Source organism: Coenobita brevimanus, chromosome 97 (genome assembly GCF_032717465.1).
Source record: "Coenobita brevimanus isolate Jiangsu-jjx chromosome 97, ASM3271746v2, whole genome shotgun sequence".
Classification (NCBI taxonomy): Eukaryota; Metazoa; Arthropoda; class Malacostraca; order Decapoda; family Coenobitidae; genus Coenobita; species Coenobita brevimanus.
Genome location: NC_137050.1, coordinates 50900029 through 50917626, shown reverse-complemented (window position 1 = coordinate 50917626; position 17598 = coordinate 50900029). Strand labels below are relative to the sequence as shown.

Genomic DNA, 17598 nt, shown 5'->3' with positions numbered 1-17598 from the left:
GAGTATTCTACCATATATTTTACCAGTCACACTAAGAAGGCAAATACCCCTATGGTTACCACATACTTCTCTCTCCCCTTTTCCTTTGTATAAAGGAACAATTATACCTGATTTCCAGTCCTCTGGAACCCTTCCCTCTTCCCAAGCCAATCTACACAACTTCCATATCCACTCCACAACAATCTCACCCCCATACCTCAGCATTTCACCACACACTCCACCAATTCCTGGGGCCTTTCCCAACTTGATCTTCTTCATTGCTTCCACTACTTCTGCCCTACTGATCTCTTCCTCCCTCCTCTCATCTCTTCTCCCAGTCATTCCCCAACCACTTATCCGCATACTGCTCTCACTCTCTACATTCAAGAAATCCTCAAAGTGCTCCTTCCATCTCCTCAATTTCTCTCTCTTCTCCACCAACAATCTATTATTCCTATCTTTCACTCCCCTACTATTTCCCCTTTCACACTGCCTTACTTTCTTTACCTCCTTCCAAAACAATTTCTTACTCTCCCTCCATTTCACACTCAGATTCCTTCCAAACTCTTCATCCACTTTCTTCTTACTCTCCTTCACCAGTCTCTTCACCTCCCTTCTCCTGCTCACATATACCTCTCTCTTCCCTCTCTCATCTTCACCCCTACCTGTACTCGCTAACCATTCACTATATGCCTTCTTCTTTTGTTCTACAGCTCGTTTCACCTCATCATTCTACCATGCTGTCCCTTGCACACTCTTGCATCTCCTCCTCAATCCACAAACCACCTCATACGCAGCGCCTATCTCTTCCGTGAATATTTTACATACGTGTACCACCCCTTCCACCTGCTCTAGCTCATACCTTCCCAATCTTTTTTCCACTATGCTCTTATACTCTGCCATTCTCTCACTATCTTACAAATTCTTGCTCTTCTCACAGGAGCTGTTTCCTCCTGTCTTCCCCTTCGTCTCCTCAACCATTTTCTTTGCAGCTCTACCTTGGCCATCACTAAGTGATAGTCCGAGACTCCATTCCCCCACCCTCTCCAAACTCTTGCATCCAACACTCGTCTTCTCATTCACTCATCCACACACACATAGTCTATCATTGCCCTTCGTTCAACAAGTTCACCATCCATCCTTCTCATTACTCTCCATGTATACCGGTGGATCATCTTATGCCGAAAGTAGGTGTTGGCTATTGCCAACTCCTTAACAGCACAGATGTCCACCAACGCACTACCATTCCCATCTACTTCAGCTGGCACACCCCACTGACCAACCACTCCATCCACTTGTACATTCCCAACTTTGCCATTCATGTCACTGAAAATAATATATGCAAATATATGAAAATATAGTTTTTTTTCGAAATGACGAATAATCAGCGATTTTTAGTGTACAACTTCAATGAAGTATAACTCCATTATTAATAAAGCTAGACATGCCATTAAAAAACCATAGTAAAGAGGAAAGGATGCAGATTATGAATATATGAACAGATTTTGGATAAACCAATTAGTGCAAGAGAAAACACCTATCTGGTAGGTGGTGGCGACCATCATCCACTCACTTGATGTGGTGCTACCTACCTCTTCCTTAGCCTTTATCATTCTTTTTCTGTGTCTGTCCTTCTCTCTTCCTATTTCTCCCATCTTTCCTGTTACTTCTTATTGCTTTTCTTTCCTTCACAGGTGGCTTTACATTGAGTGACAAGCCAAATGGTTTCCTGTAAGCCAAGAAACCATTTACAATGCTGGGTGGTTACCATATAACCAACCCGTACGTGCTCCCTACATGTCAACAAGTGGGTTGGTGAAGGGTTAATGCCCCTCCCTGTAAAACAGGTAACTCAAAGTCAAGTGACCACCCCTTACAGGATTATGGCGTCTGGCAATAGATAGATAGATAGAAAACACCTGTTTTCCAAGTGTGACAGAATTTTCACTCAAAGTTCATGATCACAAAACCATTCAGTGCATAGTTGTTAATGGACATAAAGACATCAAATATGCACTACGGGGTGGTGATAATGCACTAGGCTACCACGCGCATTATCACCACCCCCCGTGCCCTCAAGTAGTGCCACACATCCACCATTATCACCATCGTCGTCACTACTATCACTACCATCACCACCAACCCCATCACTTTCACCACCACGAACTATGGCACCAGGAGCCATATCACCATTGCCAGCACCCTCACATAATGCCATACTAGCTGCACCATTATCACCACCATCACTATGACTATCACCACTCTCCAAAGCAGCCACACTGACACCATGTGCTCCATCCCTAAGACCAGGGCAACTTTAAAAGACTTGGAGCCTTCAGCAGGGCTGCTCTCTTGCACCCCTGAGGGCCCAGTGGTAGGGTCATCAACATACTCACTATCAGAAGACATTAAGGGCACAATGAACACATTAAAAAAAAAAAGCAGGGAAAAGTGTTGCTTTTGTACGCGGAGAATGACACGCGAGGCAAAACTTGGCCTTCGCAGTACCACCAACAGCATGCGCTGGAAATGCTGAAAATAGCACGTAGCCATATCAGTAGCATAAGAGTTTCTGGGATAATGAGAAACAATATTGACCTTATTTAACTTGTCAGAGCATTGGCAAAATTTACTTAATAATCAGTCAGTCAATCATTTCCTGTGGCACCCTCGGGGATGCATAGGGCCTCGATGAACTCACACCACCACATCCTATCTTGTGCTAACTCCTCAAGATCTCCCCAACACTCATCTCCAGCTTCCCGTCTCATTGTCCTCACCCACGTCTCTTTTGGCCTTCCTCTTCCTCTCCTACCAAGTGCCACCCACCCTGGTGTACCTCGTACTATTCCCTGTCTCCTATACACATGTCCTAGCCACTTCCATCGTGAGAACCTAACATATTCATCGACCGGCTGCACTCCCGTTATTTCTCTAATTCTACTATTTGGTATCCTTTCCCACCACTTAACTCCTAATATTCTTCTAAGTGCTTTGTTTTCAAACACCAAGAATTTATTTTCCATAGTCACTGTGCTGTACCAAGACTCGTGTCCATAAATTAAGATACTCCTAACCATTACCTTATAAAGTTTGATTTTTGTATGCACAGAAAAATTTTTATTATTCCAAATATTTTTAAGCATTCCCATTGCCTGATTAGCCTTCTTTAACCTTTCCTCGAATTCAAAGTTCAAAGAACCATCCTTGGCTAAATAAGTACCTAAATATTTAAACCTATCAACTTGCTTTACAACCATACCTCCAATTACACATTCCTGCGCATTTTCCATATTCATATTGATTATTTCAGTTTTTCCACAATTAATAACCAAACCCACCTTGCGACCTTCACTCACCAAACAGTCCAACACTCTGCATCTCTTCTGGCCCATCACAAATCAAAACTGTATCATCTGCATAATCTAAATCCAAAAGTTTCCTGTTCTCTCCCCAAAGTATACCTGCACCGGTTTCTGTTCCAACGCGTTTCATAATGTAATCAATGACCAATATAAATAGTAAAGGCGATAGAACACCACCTTGAATTACTCCGGACTTGACTTCAAACGAATCACTCAGACAACCATCAACCATCACTTTACAAAATGTGTCCTCATGCATGTTCATAATGACCCTCACAAACTCCTCTGGTATTCCATAATGTCTCATGATCTTCCCCATAGTCTCTCTCGAAACACTATCAAAAGCCTTTTCAAAATCAACAAAACAAAGACTTAACGGTACTCTCATTTCATTAACTTGCTGCATCAAATGCCTAACTATAAAGATCTGATCATTGCAACCACGTCCCTTTCTAAAAACCAGCCTGTTCATCCCTCAGAATACCCTCAACCACCGGCTCCAACCTATTTAACAACACTCTACTGAAAACTTTCAAAGCTATCGGTGACAAAGAGATTCCCCTCCAATTACCACATTCACTCAGGTCTCCCTTCTTCGGAACTTTAACAATTACACCATTCTTCCAAACTGATGGTAGTAACCCCGTCACCCATATCTTATTGAATAGCTTGGTCAAGATCATTATTAATCTATCCCCCTCCACTTTAAACATTTCCGGAAATAAACCATCCTCCCCTGGTGCCTTATTATTCTTTAACTGTTTTACTGCTTTCTCCACTTCTGCAAGCCTCAACTCGCCTGTTTCTATATTTAAATCTTCCTGAGCAGACGGTATATCCTCTTCTGGTGGTATTGGTCTATTAAGAACTGTCTCAAAATACTCTTTCCATCTATTTTTAATATCTCCATCTTTGGTCAATAAATTTCCTTCCCTGTCTCTAACTGGTATTTCCTTGCATTTACCTGCATTACCACTCAGTTCTCTAATCGATTCATATGCTATTCTTTGACTCTGTCCATCATTTTTGTTTATTAAGATTTCAGTCTCTGCAACCTTTTCATCCACACATCTTCTTTTATCTCTCCTAGCTAACCTTCTTACTTCTGAATTCAAACTCCAGTACGCAGCTCTTGCTAATTCAATCTCTCGTTCATCAACGCATTGCATCTCACTCCTCAATTTAGCCTCACCTCTCTTTTTTATCATATCCCACGTTTCCTCTGATATCCCTTTCTTTCTCCTGAATCTATGTCTCCTTCCAATCGTACATTCAGCAGTCTCATGCAAAACTTTTGTTCACATCCTCCCACATCTCATCTACACTTCTCTCCTTCTTCCAACGTTTCCAACACCAAAAACCTATTTCTGCATTCTAATCTGAATTCCTCCTTTCTTCTCCTTCCCTTCTAAGCTTAACAATATCGTATCTACCAACACCAGATTTTTCCTTCTTCTGATTTTTAAGTTTAAACATTATTTTTGCAGTGCTGAGTTGATGGTCACTACCAATATCCGCTCCCGTTTAACATGAACATCTAGCAGAGAACTTCTATGCCTCCTACTGATAGCGATGTGATCAATCTGATTTTTTATATTTTTCCACACGGCGACACCCAAGTTGTCTTGTGTATATTGCAATGCTGAAAGAGTGTGCCCCCGACGACTAAGTCACTTGCTAGACAGAAGCTTCCAAACCTCACTCCGTTTTCACTCATCCTACTACCAACTCCCATCTTACCCATACATGCCTCAAATCCCTCATTTGAACAGCCCATTACTGCATTAAAGTCTCCAACGCAGATCAAAACATCATGTCTAGGTACCCTTCCTACTCCTTCTTGCAACTTTTCATAAAATGTGTCTTTCCTTTCATCGAGTGCATCATTAGTAGGTGCATAACACACAAACAGACTGATGTTGCCATGATTTGATTTAAACCGTGCGTATAGCAATCGCTCATCTATAGGATCCCACTCACATAAAGCCTTATTTGCTTTACAACCCAGCAACAATCCTACTCCCTGATAATGCATTCCGTCCTGTCGACCAGATATCAATAAACGTATACCATCCTCCAAATCCAACTTATCAACTCCAGTTAATCTAGTTTCTGTCAGAGCACAAATATCAAGTCCGTAATTTTGAAAAACCTTCACTAACTCATCGATTTTACCGTCATGATTAAGCGTTCTCACATTCCAGTTACCAATTTTAATTGTATTTTTTGCATTGACAAAGGAATTAGATAATCTGGTGCATAAATTTAAATTATATTCATAACAATTGTTAGATGCTAACAATAGCTAACAATGTATAGCAAGTGGATTGGCAGTGACTCACTGTGTTGGTGTTGCTTGGTACAAACTTGCCCACGTTGGCGGTCTGTCACCTATCCTCACCTCACAAATCGATTTCAGTGTTGTATTTTGGAGGACTTTCAACCTTATGTCTAGTTCGATATTGTACCAAGTGACATGCCTGGGATATAAAAGAATTGTCAAAATAGTGATATGACATGAAAATGCATGATCGGCTTGAGTGGCGCTTGGTACAAACTCGCATGCGCGGCCTCATTTTATCCAGTTCTGGAATGCATTTTCATATTCCACTCAATGTTCATAAAATATTCCCAAAATTTTATCCAGTTCTGCAATGCATTTTCAGGGATGGTGTGCAATTCTTGCAGCGAATTTTCTTCTATCTCTTGTATCATCTAAAACTGGCAAACTTTCAGGATGAATTTCAACTGGTGGGGTGGGGGGAAGGGGCAGTCTGCTGGAGCCAAATCAGGAAAGTAGGGGGGCTGGGGGAAACAGTCATCTTCTACCAGTCATCTTCTACTTCACCAAAATGTCACGGATAGGGAGTGACGTGTGAGCAGGTTCATTGTCATGTTGCTGCATCCAAGTTTTGTTTGTCCATGCCTCAGGCCTCTTCCTTTGCACTGCCTCCCTCAAATGCTTCAGGACATGCAAGTAAAGCTCTTTATTAACCGTTTGACCACATGGAACAAACTCATGATGAATGATGCATATCCAGTAAAAAAAGACTATCAATATTACCTTCACATTTGAGCAACTATCGCATGCTTTTTTTGGTTGCAGTGATGATGTTCCAACCCACTGTGACGACTGCCTTTTTGTTTTGACATTGTAGCCGTACACCCACTTGTATCACCTGTTATGACATTTTACAGAAAGTTTTCATCAGCATTCGAACAGTCAAACAGCTGTTCTCTTAATGCTCAATCTGTCAGCTGACACAGCACAAATTTTGCAGCAACATGATGCATCTTCAGTTTTCTCTTTAACCTGTGGATTGCAAGCCACAACTGAGGCTGGGAAGCGCCGCGATGTGAGCCACAGCTCAGGCTGTGCTGAGTTCAAAAAATTCTCTCAAAAGTTCCTACCACAGTAGAAACCTCCACCCTTAGGCAAACTTATGCATGGCACTATGCAAAGACGAAGAGACAGAGATTTTTTATTTCCCCACCAGATGATACCCTGGATGTTTATCTTGAAGTTTAAAATAAACAATTTTTTTTTTTTTTTTTTTTGTGCACACCACGGGGTGGGATAAAAAAGGTAATTGCACAATCCACGGGTTAAAATCATGTGGCACAAACTTTCACTGATGCCAACTTCTTCAGAAATTTCACAGGCAGTCAGGTGACAATTTTCACAGATCAAAGCACACACTTTCTCAATGTGATCGTCATCTGTTGATGTGGAAGGCTGTCCAGATCTGGTGTCATCTTTGGTGGACATTCTTTTCGACTTGAACTACTGGAACTGCTTGTGACATTGCGTACAGCTCAAACAATCCTCTCCACATGCCTGTTGCAACATCTGAAAAGTCTGAAAAAGTTTTTCCCAATCTGAAACAGAATCCTGCACAAACACATTGCTCTTCAAGAGCCTTCATTGTTCAACTTGCAACAAACCACCATGTGCACTAAACACACTTTCACTGATGCACACGTACCTAACGACTAAGAGATGTGGCATGATGGGCAAGTGTTAGATTACAGCTCAAAATCACCGCTGCACAGTGCTACCATTGCAAGCATGCTATGCCGGCTTGTCGGCGAGCTATTTAAAAAGTCTGGTTTCTTTTTGGATAGGCCTCGTACTTCTACCTCTTCATCAACTTCTTATTTCTTAGAGTGGGACAGTTTCATGTGGTGGCACCAATAAACGATAACTGGGTGAATCACCTGTCTTGTTATACAAATGTCCCTTATCTATAGTACAGAACTTCCCTTCCCCCAAAAGGAGGATGGCAGACTGCAGGACAAGAGTAACTTAAGCTTGTAGTCCACCAGGTTCAAGTTTCAGATGAACCTACAGCTAATAATAATAATAATAATAATAATAATAATAATAATCTGGCCTTCTGTTTATCAAAAGTGCCAGTTCTTCCTTTGGGAATTCACTAGTATTCGACACACACACACTATTTTTACAATTACAAGAAACGTGACATTTCTCGTACATAATACAAGCTACATCACATATACAGTATATATGAAAGTGGCAATAATTAAACCCTACAATCATCCATCATAGTACCTCTCTCCAGGTCATAGCATTTTGAAAAAAGAAATGCTTTCAGCTATCTCTTAAAGGATTCAATGGAAGAGAGTTGTCTTGTGGACAATGGCAATCTGTTATATAATCTTGGAGCTCTACAGTATACACAAAAGAACAATCAGAGAAAGATGACTGGTGAATAGCTCCTGGCTCGTCACGATGCAAGGAATCATCTTCACTGTGTAACATCACACCCGGGCGTGCCAATGGGAGTTTTAACAATTCAGCATGATACTTCGGTTCACCAAACTTAAGAACCTTGAATGTAATAAGACACAGTTTAAATTCAATTCTAGCCTTTACTGGTAACCAATGCAACTCAATCAGAAATAGGGTAGTTGAGGTTCTCAGGGGGAGATCAAAGATAAGCCGTGCTGCCCTGTTCAACACAGACTGGACTGTTGTTAGTATATTATTTGGAAGACCAACCCACAGTGAATTACAATAATCAACACAAGACAAGACCACTGCATGGACCAACGTTAAGAGGCACCGTCTATTCAGGAATTTTCTCACAGAGTACAGATTTCTGATATGCAAGTTACACCCTCTGACAACCTGATTAATATGTTCTATGTACTTTAACTTTTAATTAAAATAAACACCCAGAGTTCGAACAGAGCTGACTGGATGAAGCTGTGACATGCCAATGTTCATAGCCAAGGCATTATCAGTGTCATCACTCCTCCTGTTTCCTCTGATGATAATGATCCCAGTATTACCATCATTCAGCTTAAGTTTCCTATTAGCCCCCCCTGGGGGTAGAGGGGTTTTTCAAGAATACTACTCCAGTATCCCTGCTTGTTGTAAAAGGAGACTGAAAGGGTTGGCGGAGGGTTAGTGCCACTCCCCGGAAAACAACTAACTAAAAAAACAAACAAGAAGCCTCGGACATGGACTGACCTAACGATGACGACCCAGGACTGGACAAAGGACTTGGTAATGGCTACATGGAATGTAAGAGGAGCGAATGATGAGGTGAGAGAGAAAGACATTGTCCAGGTGCTTCAGGGTGCAAAAGTGGATGTATGTGGAATAACTGAAACAAAATGGAGAGGAGAAAGTGTGAGAGAATGGGAGTATGGATGGGGTATATGTGCAGGAGTAGGTGAGAATTAGAGGGCAAAGGAAGGAGTATGTATAGTCGAGAGTAAAAGATTGAAGAAGAGCATAAGACAGTATGGATCAGTTGGGTCAGGGACTGTGTGGGTAAAGTTGAAAGTTGGAATACAAATGTGGGAGACTGTGTGTGTGTATGCGCCAATGCAAGATCGTGCTAGCAGAGTGAGAGAAGAGTTCTGGACAAATGTGGAAGTGTGCATGGAAAAGTTTGGAAGGAATGAGAGAGTGTTTTTGATCGGTGATATGAATGGTAAAGTAGGGAATGTGAAGGCGGACGGAATAGTTGGTGAGTGGGGTGTGCCTGCTGAGATAGATGAGAATGGGAGTGCGTTAGTGGACATTTGTGCTGGGAGGGGGTTGGTGATAACCAATACCCTCTTCAGGCATAAAATGATCCACAGGTATACATGGCGAGTGATGAGAAGGGTGGGTGGTGAACTGAATGAAAGGAAGGCAATGATTGATTATGTGTGTGTGGATGAAAGGATGCGAAGATGTGTAATGGATGCAAGAGCTTATAGAGGTTTGGGGGAGTGGACTTTCTGACCACTACTTGGTGGTGGCCAGAATTAGGATCCAAGTAAGATGGAGGAATAGAAGAAGGGAAAGACGAGAGGAAGGAGTAGTTGCAAGGAGATTGGAAAGGTTGCAAGAGGATGTGAAAAAGGCAGAGTATAAGAGAGAAGTGAAGGAATGATTGGGCAAATATGAATTGGAGCAGATGGGGGACGTGGAAGGTGTGTGCAGGATATTTACAGAAGAAACATGTGCAGCATGTGATGTGGTGTGTGGGAGGAAGAGAAGATGGAGGGGGGTGCAAGGAACAGCATGGTGGACTGAAGAGGTGAAACAGGCTGTGGCACAAAAGAAGAAAGCATACAATGAATGGATAAGAAATAGGGGCGTGGAAGAAGTTGAGAGGCAGAAGAGAGAGTTATATGAAGAAAGAAAGAGAGAGGTGAAAAGATTAGTAAGAGAGAGTAAGAAGAGAGTGGATGAGGAATTTGGAAGGAATTTGAGTGTAAAGTGGAGGGACTGTAAGAAAATGTTCTGGAAAGAGGTGAAAAGAGTAAGACAGGGTGGAAGTGAGGTTAGCAGGGGAGTGAAAGATAAAAATGGTAGATTACTAGTGGAGAAGCGAGAAAAAGTGAGCAGATGGAGAGAACACTTTAAGGAATTGTTGAACATAGAAGATGGAAGTAATGCGAGTAAAAGTGGCTGGGGAATGGCTGGGAGAAGGAGGGAGGTGAGAAGACAGGAAGAAATCAGTAGGACAGAAGTTGTGGAAGCAATGAAGAAAGTTAAATTGGGGAAAACCCCAGGAATTGATGGAGTGTGTGGTGAAATGCTGAAGCACGGGGGAGAGATAGTAGTAGAATGGATGTGGAAGATGCGCAGATTGGCCTGGGAGGAAGGTAGAGTCCCGGAGGATTGGAAGTCAGGTATAATTATTCCCTTGTACAAAGGAAAACGGGAAAAAGAAGTGTGTGGTAATCATGGGGGCATTTGTCTTCTTAGTATAATAGGAAAAGTGTATGGTGGGATACTTATTGACAGAGTTAGAGAAAGAACAGAGGAATTAGTTGGAGAAGAACAGGGAGGCTTTAGGAAGGGAAGAGGTTGTGTAGATCAGATATTCATTCTTAGATCTTTAGTGGAAAAGTTTCTAGAGAAGTGAAAGAAATTGTATGCGGCTTTCATGGATTTGGAGAAAGCACATGACAGGGTGGATAGACAAGGATTGTGGAAAGTGTTAAGAATATATGGAGTAGATGGGAAGTTGTTGAATGCTGTGAAGAGTATGTATGATGATGCTAAGGCTGCAGTGCGTGTGGATGGTGAACTAAGTGAATTTTTTTCTTTGAAGATTGGGTTGAAACAGGGATGTGTCATGTCTCTATGGTTGTTCAATCTGTACATGGATGGGGTAATAAAAGAGGTACAAGGTAGGGTAGCTGATGTTGGAGTGGCCCTGGTGAGAGAGGATAGTGTTTGGAAACTCCCTGTACTGTTGTTTGCAGATGATACTGTGTTGTTGACTGAAGACAAAGGGGAGCTGCAAGGCTTGGTGGATGAGTTTGGGAGAGTGTGTATGAAACGAAATCTAAAGGTGAATGTAGGGAAGAGTAAAGTGATGGTCTTTGACAGAGGTGAAGTCAGTGAATGTACAGTGAGACTGGATGGTGAGGAATTGGAAAATGTGGGTATGTTTAAGTACTTGGGTAGTGTGATGAGTAAGGATGGAGGTTTGGAGGGTGAAGTGCTTGAAAGGGTACAGCAGGGAAGAAAGGTTGCTGGTTCTTTGAAAGCAGTGATAAGAAACAGGGAAGTGAGCATGGAAGTGAAAAAGTTACTACATGACAGTATTGTGATACCAACTCTAACGTATGGAAGTGAAGCTTGGACATTGTTGGAAGGACACAAGTCAAGAGTGAGAGCAGTGGAAATGAGTTATTTAAGAGGAGCCTGTGGAGTCACATGGAGAGAAAGGCTGACGAATGAGGATATAAAGGAGCGTTGTGGTGAGGATGTGAATGTGATAGGAAGCGTTATGAGGAACCTACTGAGGTAGTTTGGTCATGTGGAGAGGATGGAGGGTGAGAGACTGACGAAGAGAGTGTATGTGAGTGAGGTGGAGGGGGGAAGAGGGAGGGGGAGGCCGAGGATGAGATGGAGGGATGGGGTGGAGAGGTATATGAGAGAGGGGGGTGTGAGTTGGGAGCAGGGCAGTGAAATGGCAGGGGACATAGCGACGTGGAGGCGATTTGTTTGTGGCCATCCCAAACGGGATTGAGGCGTCTGGCAATAGATAGATAGATAGATAAAGAATCAAGATTTGTCTTAGCATCGTTGATATCTGACATCTTAACATAGAGCTGGGTGTCATCTCATGAAAATGATAGGACACCTCATGAGCATCAAGTAGAGACGATAAACTACTTGTGTAGATAGTAAACAGAATTGGACCCAAAACTGATCCCTGAGGGACTCCAAATAGAAGTGGAGCAGAATCAGAGCTAGCATAATCAACAACCACTCTCCGAGATCCGTCTGACAGATACGACTTAAGGAGCAAAAGGGCACTATCACGAATGCCATAAAAATACAGATCATCCAGCAACAGTTTATGATCTACTGTATCAAAAGCTGCAGACAGATCCAACAGAACTAGGAGGGAGGACATCCCACTACAAGTGTTTGCCACCAAGTAACTATGAATCCTTGTTAGTGCAGTTTCAGTTGCATGGTATTTTCTGTATGCTGACTAAACAACAGGAACAACTCTGTTGTGTTTCAGTAGTGGTACGAGTTGATCGAGTATGGCCTGCTCAATAATCTTGGATAAAAAAGACAGGTTAGAGAGGGACGATAATTTGTCATGCTCTTGACATCAAGGCCAGGTTTCTTAATTAGGGGCCTAAGCAAAGCACGTTTCTCAGACTGCACAAAATTACTTTCTAAGAAGCATCTATTTATTATGTTGCAGATAAATTCTGCAGCATGCTCATACACATCAGGCAGTTGTGACATGTTACACGGATTGAGTGAGCAAAATGTTTTATTAAGTTCTCTGATGTAACATTTGACTTTGTTTACATCCAGTAGATAATATGTTGAAAGCAAATGATCCCCGGCACACCGTGGCTGGAAGTCAACCGAGTACACTGCCTTAACCACTTCTTATGTGAGATATCCTAGTTGTAAAAAATGAAGCAAAATCAGAAGCCAATTGGGCATCAGATACAGAAGTTGGTTTAACAATTACATTCCGCCTACCAACCAAACTGATCACAACTGTAGACAGTTTTTTTTTATCCCCACAACATGGATCAACTTTATTTTGATAATACTTAGCCTTTTGGGCTTTTACAGTGTGAACGACTGCTCCTCGCAAAAAACATAACGTAAACGAGTTACTTCGGTCCGCTGCAAACACCACTCATGTTCTGCCTTTCTACGTTGTCTATGCAAAGAATTAATGGATGGACCATACCATGGAGAATTATCAAGTACAGTTATTGTTTTTACTACCTCAGGACAATAATGGTCAAAAATTGACCTAAGCTCGTTGTTGTAAATATCAACTAATTCATCTGAAGAAAGATTTGAAGAATCAATGTGGTTTAAACGCTGATCAATTTCAAGACACATCAACTGGAGATCAAGATTTGTGTAATTTCTGAACCTGATGACCTTTTTATATGAAGGGGATTTCGGGACATCAAAACTAAGAGTGATCAGAGCATGATCAGAGCTGAGGGGGTCAAATGAGTCAACCTCCACATCTGATACGCTCCTGCAACCAACAGGGGACAAGCTCAAGTCAAGGACATGTCCTGAGACATGAGTTGGAGTACTCATGACTGAAAAAAATTTTCTGGGTGATCAACTCAAGGAATTCTGAAGAAAATGGTTTTGACTCTGGACTGTCAACCCAATAATTGAAATCACCACAAACACCACTGCTATTAGCCTATACAACTGTACATCATCTTACTCCATTCCAACACCACCACCATACCCACCACCAGCACCTCCCTCTCTCTTTTTCCTTTTTCTCACTCATCCTTCCCTCCCAACCACTATCACTATTCCCTACCATTACTATCACCAATTAGTGGTAGGTGGTGGTGACCTTCATCTACCCACTTGGTGGAAGGCTGTGGTGACCACCATCCACCCGCTTGATGTTATGCTGCCTACTTCTTCCTCCAGCTTTATCATTTTTTTTCTGAGTCTGCCCTCCTGTCTTCCCATTTCTCCCATCTTTCCTGTCGCTTTTTAATATTCTTCTTTCCACTTCCGGTGGCTCTGCAACAAGCGACAAGCCTAATGGTTTCCTGTAACCTAGGAATCCAATTTTAATGCTGGATGGTAACCACATAACCACGAGCTGATGTGAAGCAATATAAGATGGTCCTGTTAAATATGTTTGCCTCTATCTATCTATAGCCAGATGCCATAATCATGTACGGGGTGGCCATTTGTCTTTGAGTTAGTTGTTTTACAGGGAGGGGCACTAACCCTCCACCAACCCACGTGTTGACATGTAGGGAACATGTATGGAATGGTTATGTGGTTACTGCCCAGTGTTGTAACTACTGTAGTTTTCTGGCTTACAGGAAACCATCAGACTTGTCACTCAATGTAAAGTCACCTTAAGAGGAAAGAAGGGTAACAAAATGTGACAGAAAAATGGCAGAAATAGGAAAAGAGGGCAGACACAGAAAAGGAATGATCAAGGTGAAGGAAGAAGTACAGTAGGCAACACAACATCAAGTGAGTGGATGACAGTCACCACCACCTACTGAATGTAAATGCAAATAACATCGGCTCACTGCACGTGATAGCCCTGCTGGGGAGAATGCTTGCCCGCAGTCAATAGGTCTACTTGGCCAGAAGGACAAAGTTTACTCAACAACAATCATCATCATTATTTCTCCCCCTCCCCCCATTGCCACAACCATTCATCTTCTCCCTCCCTCTCTCCTATCCCTTCTTACTCCTTACCTCTTACCTCTCCAGCACCACCTCTCTCCATCACTACTATTACCAAATCAACCACTCCGACCACCACCACCATCCATCTGCTCCCTCTCTTCCATCTCTTCTCACTTCTCCTTCCCCATCCCCCACTCCACCATCATTACTATCATCAATTCACCCATCCCAACCACCACCACCCACATCCCTTCACCAGCACCTTATGACCTACCCTTATCCATGCTGAAGATGCGAGTGAAAGCGAGGAGTGCGGGCGAGATTGGGTGAGCCCCAGGCACCAGGAGGAAGGTCCCAGAGGAGGGTAGACCAAGGCAGTTTAGTAAATCAACCTTTTCTTGGTAGAGTGGGTCCTTTTTGCTCACTCCAAGCTTCACTCCTAAACTGTCACTGGGGTTCTCTGGGGAGGAAAGCATATATAGGGATATTAACCACTTCAGTCTGGTGATACCGTATAATGGGGTATTATTGTATTTGTGGGGTAGTATTGGCAATTTTTTTTTTTTAATCATAATCATCATCATCATCATCATCATCATCCGGACCTTCTTTCCCACCCTAGGGCAGGGTGAGGAGTAGCAAAGTCCAGACAAAACAAATTTGCCCAAGCCAATGCACCATGCTTCCATTCACTCATCATTCAAGCCCCCGGAATCCTGGCTCTATTGGATACGCCAAAAAACGTTCTGTAGCTTCACATAATCATATCCGATAGAGTCAATCCAAACGCTGCCATGTTGAAAAGGGGTGCCAAAATCCCTGATCATGCACTTCTCCTCACAACATTCATCCAGCCAGCTCCATCTCCTGTCAGTTCCCTAGCCTCACCGACTTCCAAAACTCTCTTCGCCACACATTCATCCACCTTATCTCTCCACCTTCTCCTTGGCCTACCTCTTTTTTTTTTTTTTTTTTTTTTAATGCGAAGAAGAAGGAAGCAAAAGCCACAAGCCCACAATAACTGTTCCTTCCAAAAGAAAATCAAAATACATGCGAGAGCCAAATTCATTTTGAGATGCTTGGACACACTGCATTTGAAAGACTGGAGATCATAGGAAGCAGGAAATACAGACAGAGGGAGACAGTTCCAGAGGTGACCTGTTGCATAAATGAAGGACTGGGAGTAATGGTTAACGGTTAACTCCTGCATTCAAATTCGCTCAGATATACCTTTTTCACCACTCTATTGTTATCCATTTCTCCACATGACCATACCATCTCGGTGCACTCTCTTCGATTCTGGTGTCCACCAACTTCCCCATTCCGCATCTTTCACGAATCACATTATTTTGTATCCCATCCACCCTCTGTACTCCACATACATTCCTCAGCAGTCCCATCTCCACTGCTCTTACTCTTGACTTTTTATTTTCATGCCACACCATAGTCTCACATCCATGTTAAAGTTGGCACTAACACTCCTTCATGTGAGCCTCATGCAGCTGCAACACACAAGCCTCTGTTTCTTATCAAGGCCTTCATTGCACCAGCTACTTTTCTTCCTTGTGTCACTCTACTTTTGTGGTAGGAGAGGGTGCCCATCATCCACTCACTCAATGTAGAGCTGCCATATGATCTCTACACTGAGTGACAAGCCAAATGGTTTCCCGTACCCATGAAACCATTTATTATGCTGGGTAGTAACCATATAAACGGGGTTTCTAGCAGGGTTAAGTGTTCCCCAGATTCCCCTATCCAAAATTGTTTAATCATGGCAGTCTTTTTTTTTTTTAATTCAGAAAAAAAAAAAACACACACACTTTAGAAAAATATTTTTTTCCTAATACTGACTGTGTTCCATATAATACATTCAGTTTGTAATAAATTTTGGGTTCATTAGGTTGCACACTGCTGACTAACAAAAAGACATGAGATGTTTCAAAGACTGAAAATTGTGCTGAGAAAGAAGGTTGTGTGGCATCCAGACAGAAATCCACCTGAATGAAACCTTTATACCTCCTACTTACTATGGATTCTATAAGGAACCTTTAACCCATAAACGGTCAGCTGATAACTAGTACTACACAGATATGTTGGCCTTGTTCCATGGTTGGGTAATATCAGCATACCTGGTGGGGTAATACCTGCATCAGTTTAAATAATAAAATTCTACCTGAAGGAGCTAAATTAAGTGCTAACAAGCGATATTTCTAATCTGTAAACTTGTATATATATATGGAGAGGACAGAGTTATGTTGGGGATGATCTGGCAACTGCTGAATTAACAGAGGAGTCAGATGAGGTATTGCTTGTATCAGTAGCAGTGTCTGAGGTTCAAATCCAAGAAGACAGAGGCAAAAACCAGTAACACAGAGGATAAAACAACGACAATGGAGTGTGAAAACTGTACCGTGACCATAGATTTGGAGTTAAATTACAAGGACTATGAACTACTTCATCTCATCTAACAAGAGAAGATCCTTAACCCCTTAACCGCGGGGCGTCACTTTCGTGACGCTTGGGAGCAAGGGATCATACCTTGGGGCGTCGCTTTTGTGATTCTGTGTTATTTTGAATTCACCCGGGCTTCCAAGTGGGGGCTTGTATCATCTATCAGTACTGCCAATGTCCAACACTAGTCAGCACTCCTAATCTCATCGGTACTCCCATCCATTGTTGACAATTTAGCCATTTCTCCCCGTTCTTGACTCCCCTCCCTACCCCCCCTCCATTACCCTATCCTCTCGCCTGCCCGGCCGTGCTACGCTAAGTAAATCTTCCCTGGAATTTTTCACTGATTTCATCCATTGAAATAAGCCCTATGCCCTATTCTTATACCAAATAATATATACAAGAAAGAAATAAGGTAAGTGAGAGTGCCATACACCTGGAATTGGCTAATTATCACCTGACAACACCTCACGTGCACTCGTTCGCTAATTTTCGCTGTTTTTTTCCCCTTGAAATATGCCATATAATCTATTTTCGTAATAAATATACATATAAGGAGGGAAGGGAGAAGCCTAAGTGATATTTACATTCACCTGGAACTACCTAATTTATAATGTATTGTCTAGATTTCCTGCCAATCATTTC

General features: G+C 42.3%; 1 protein-coding gene across 1 annotated transcript in view; it reads right to left on the bottom strand.

The window, feature by feature from the left end:
* The window catches only part of Setd3 (SET domain containing 3), a 137431-nt gene that overhangs the window by 24664 nt on the left and 95169 nt on the right, over nucleotides 1-17598 (bottom strand). Inside the window, exon 10 of the mRNA XM_080283360.1 lies at nucleotides 14777-14962. Within this exon, the coding sequence (XP_080139486.1) occupies nucleotides 14777-14962 (186 nt within the window). The remainder of the gene's footprint in view (nucleotides 1-14776; nucleotides 14963-17598) is intronic.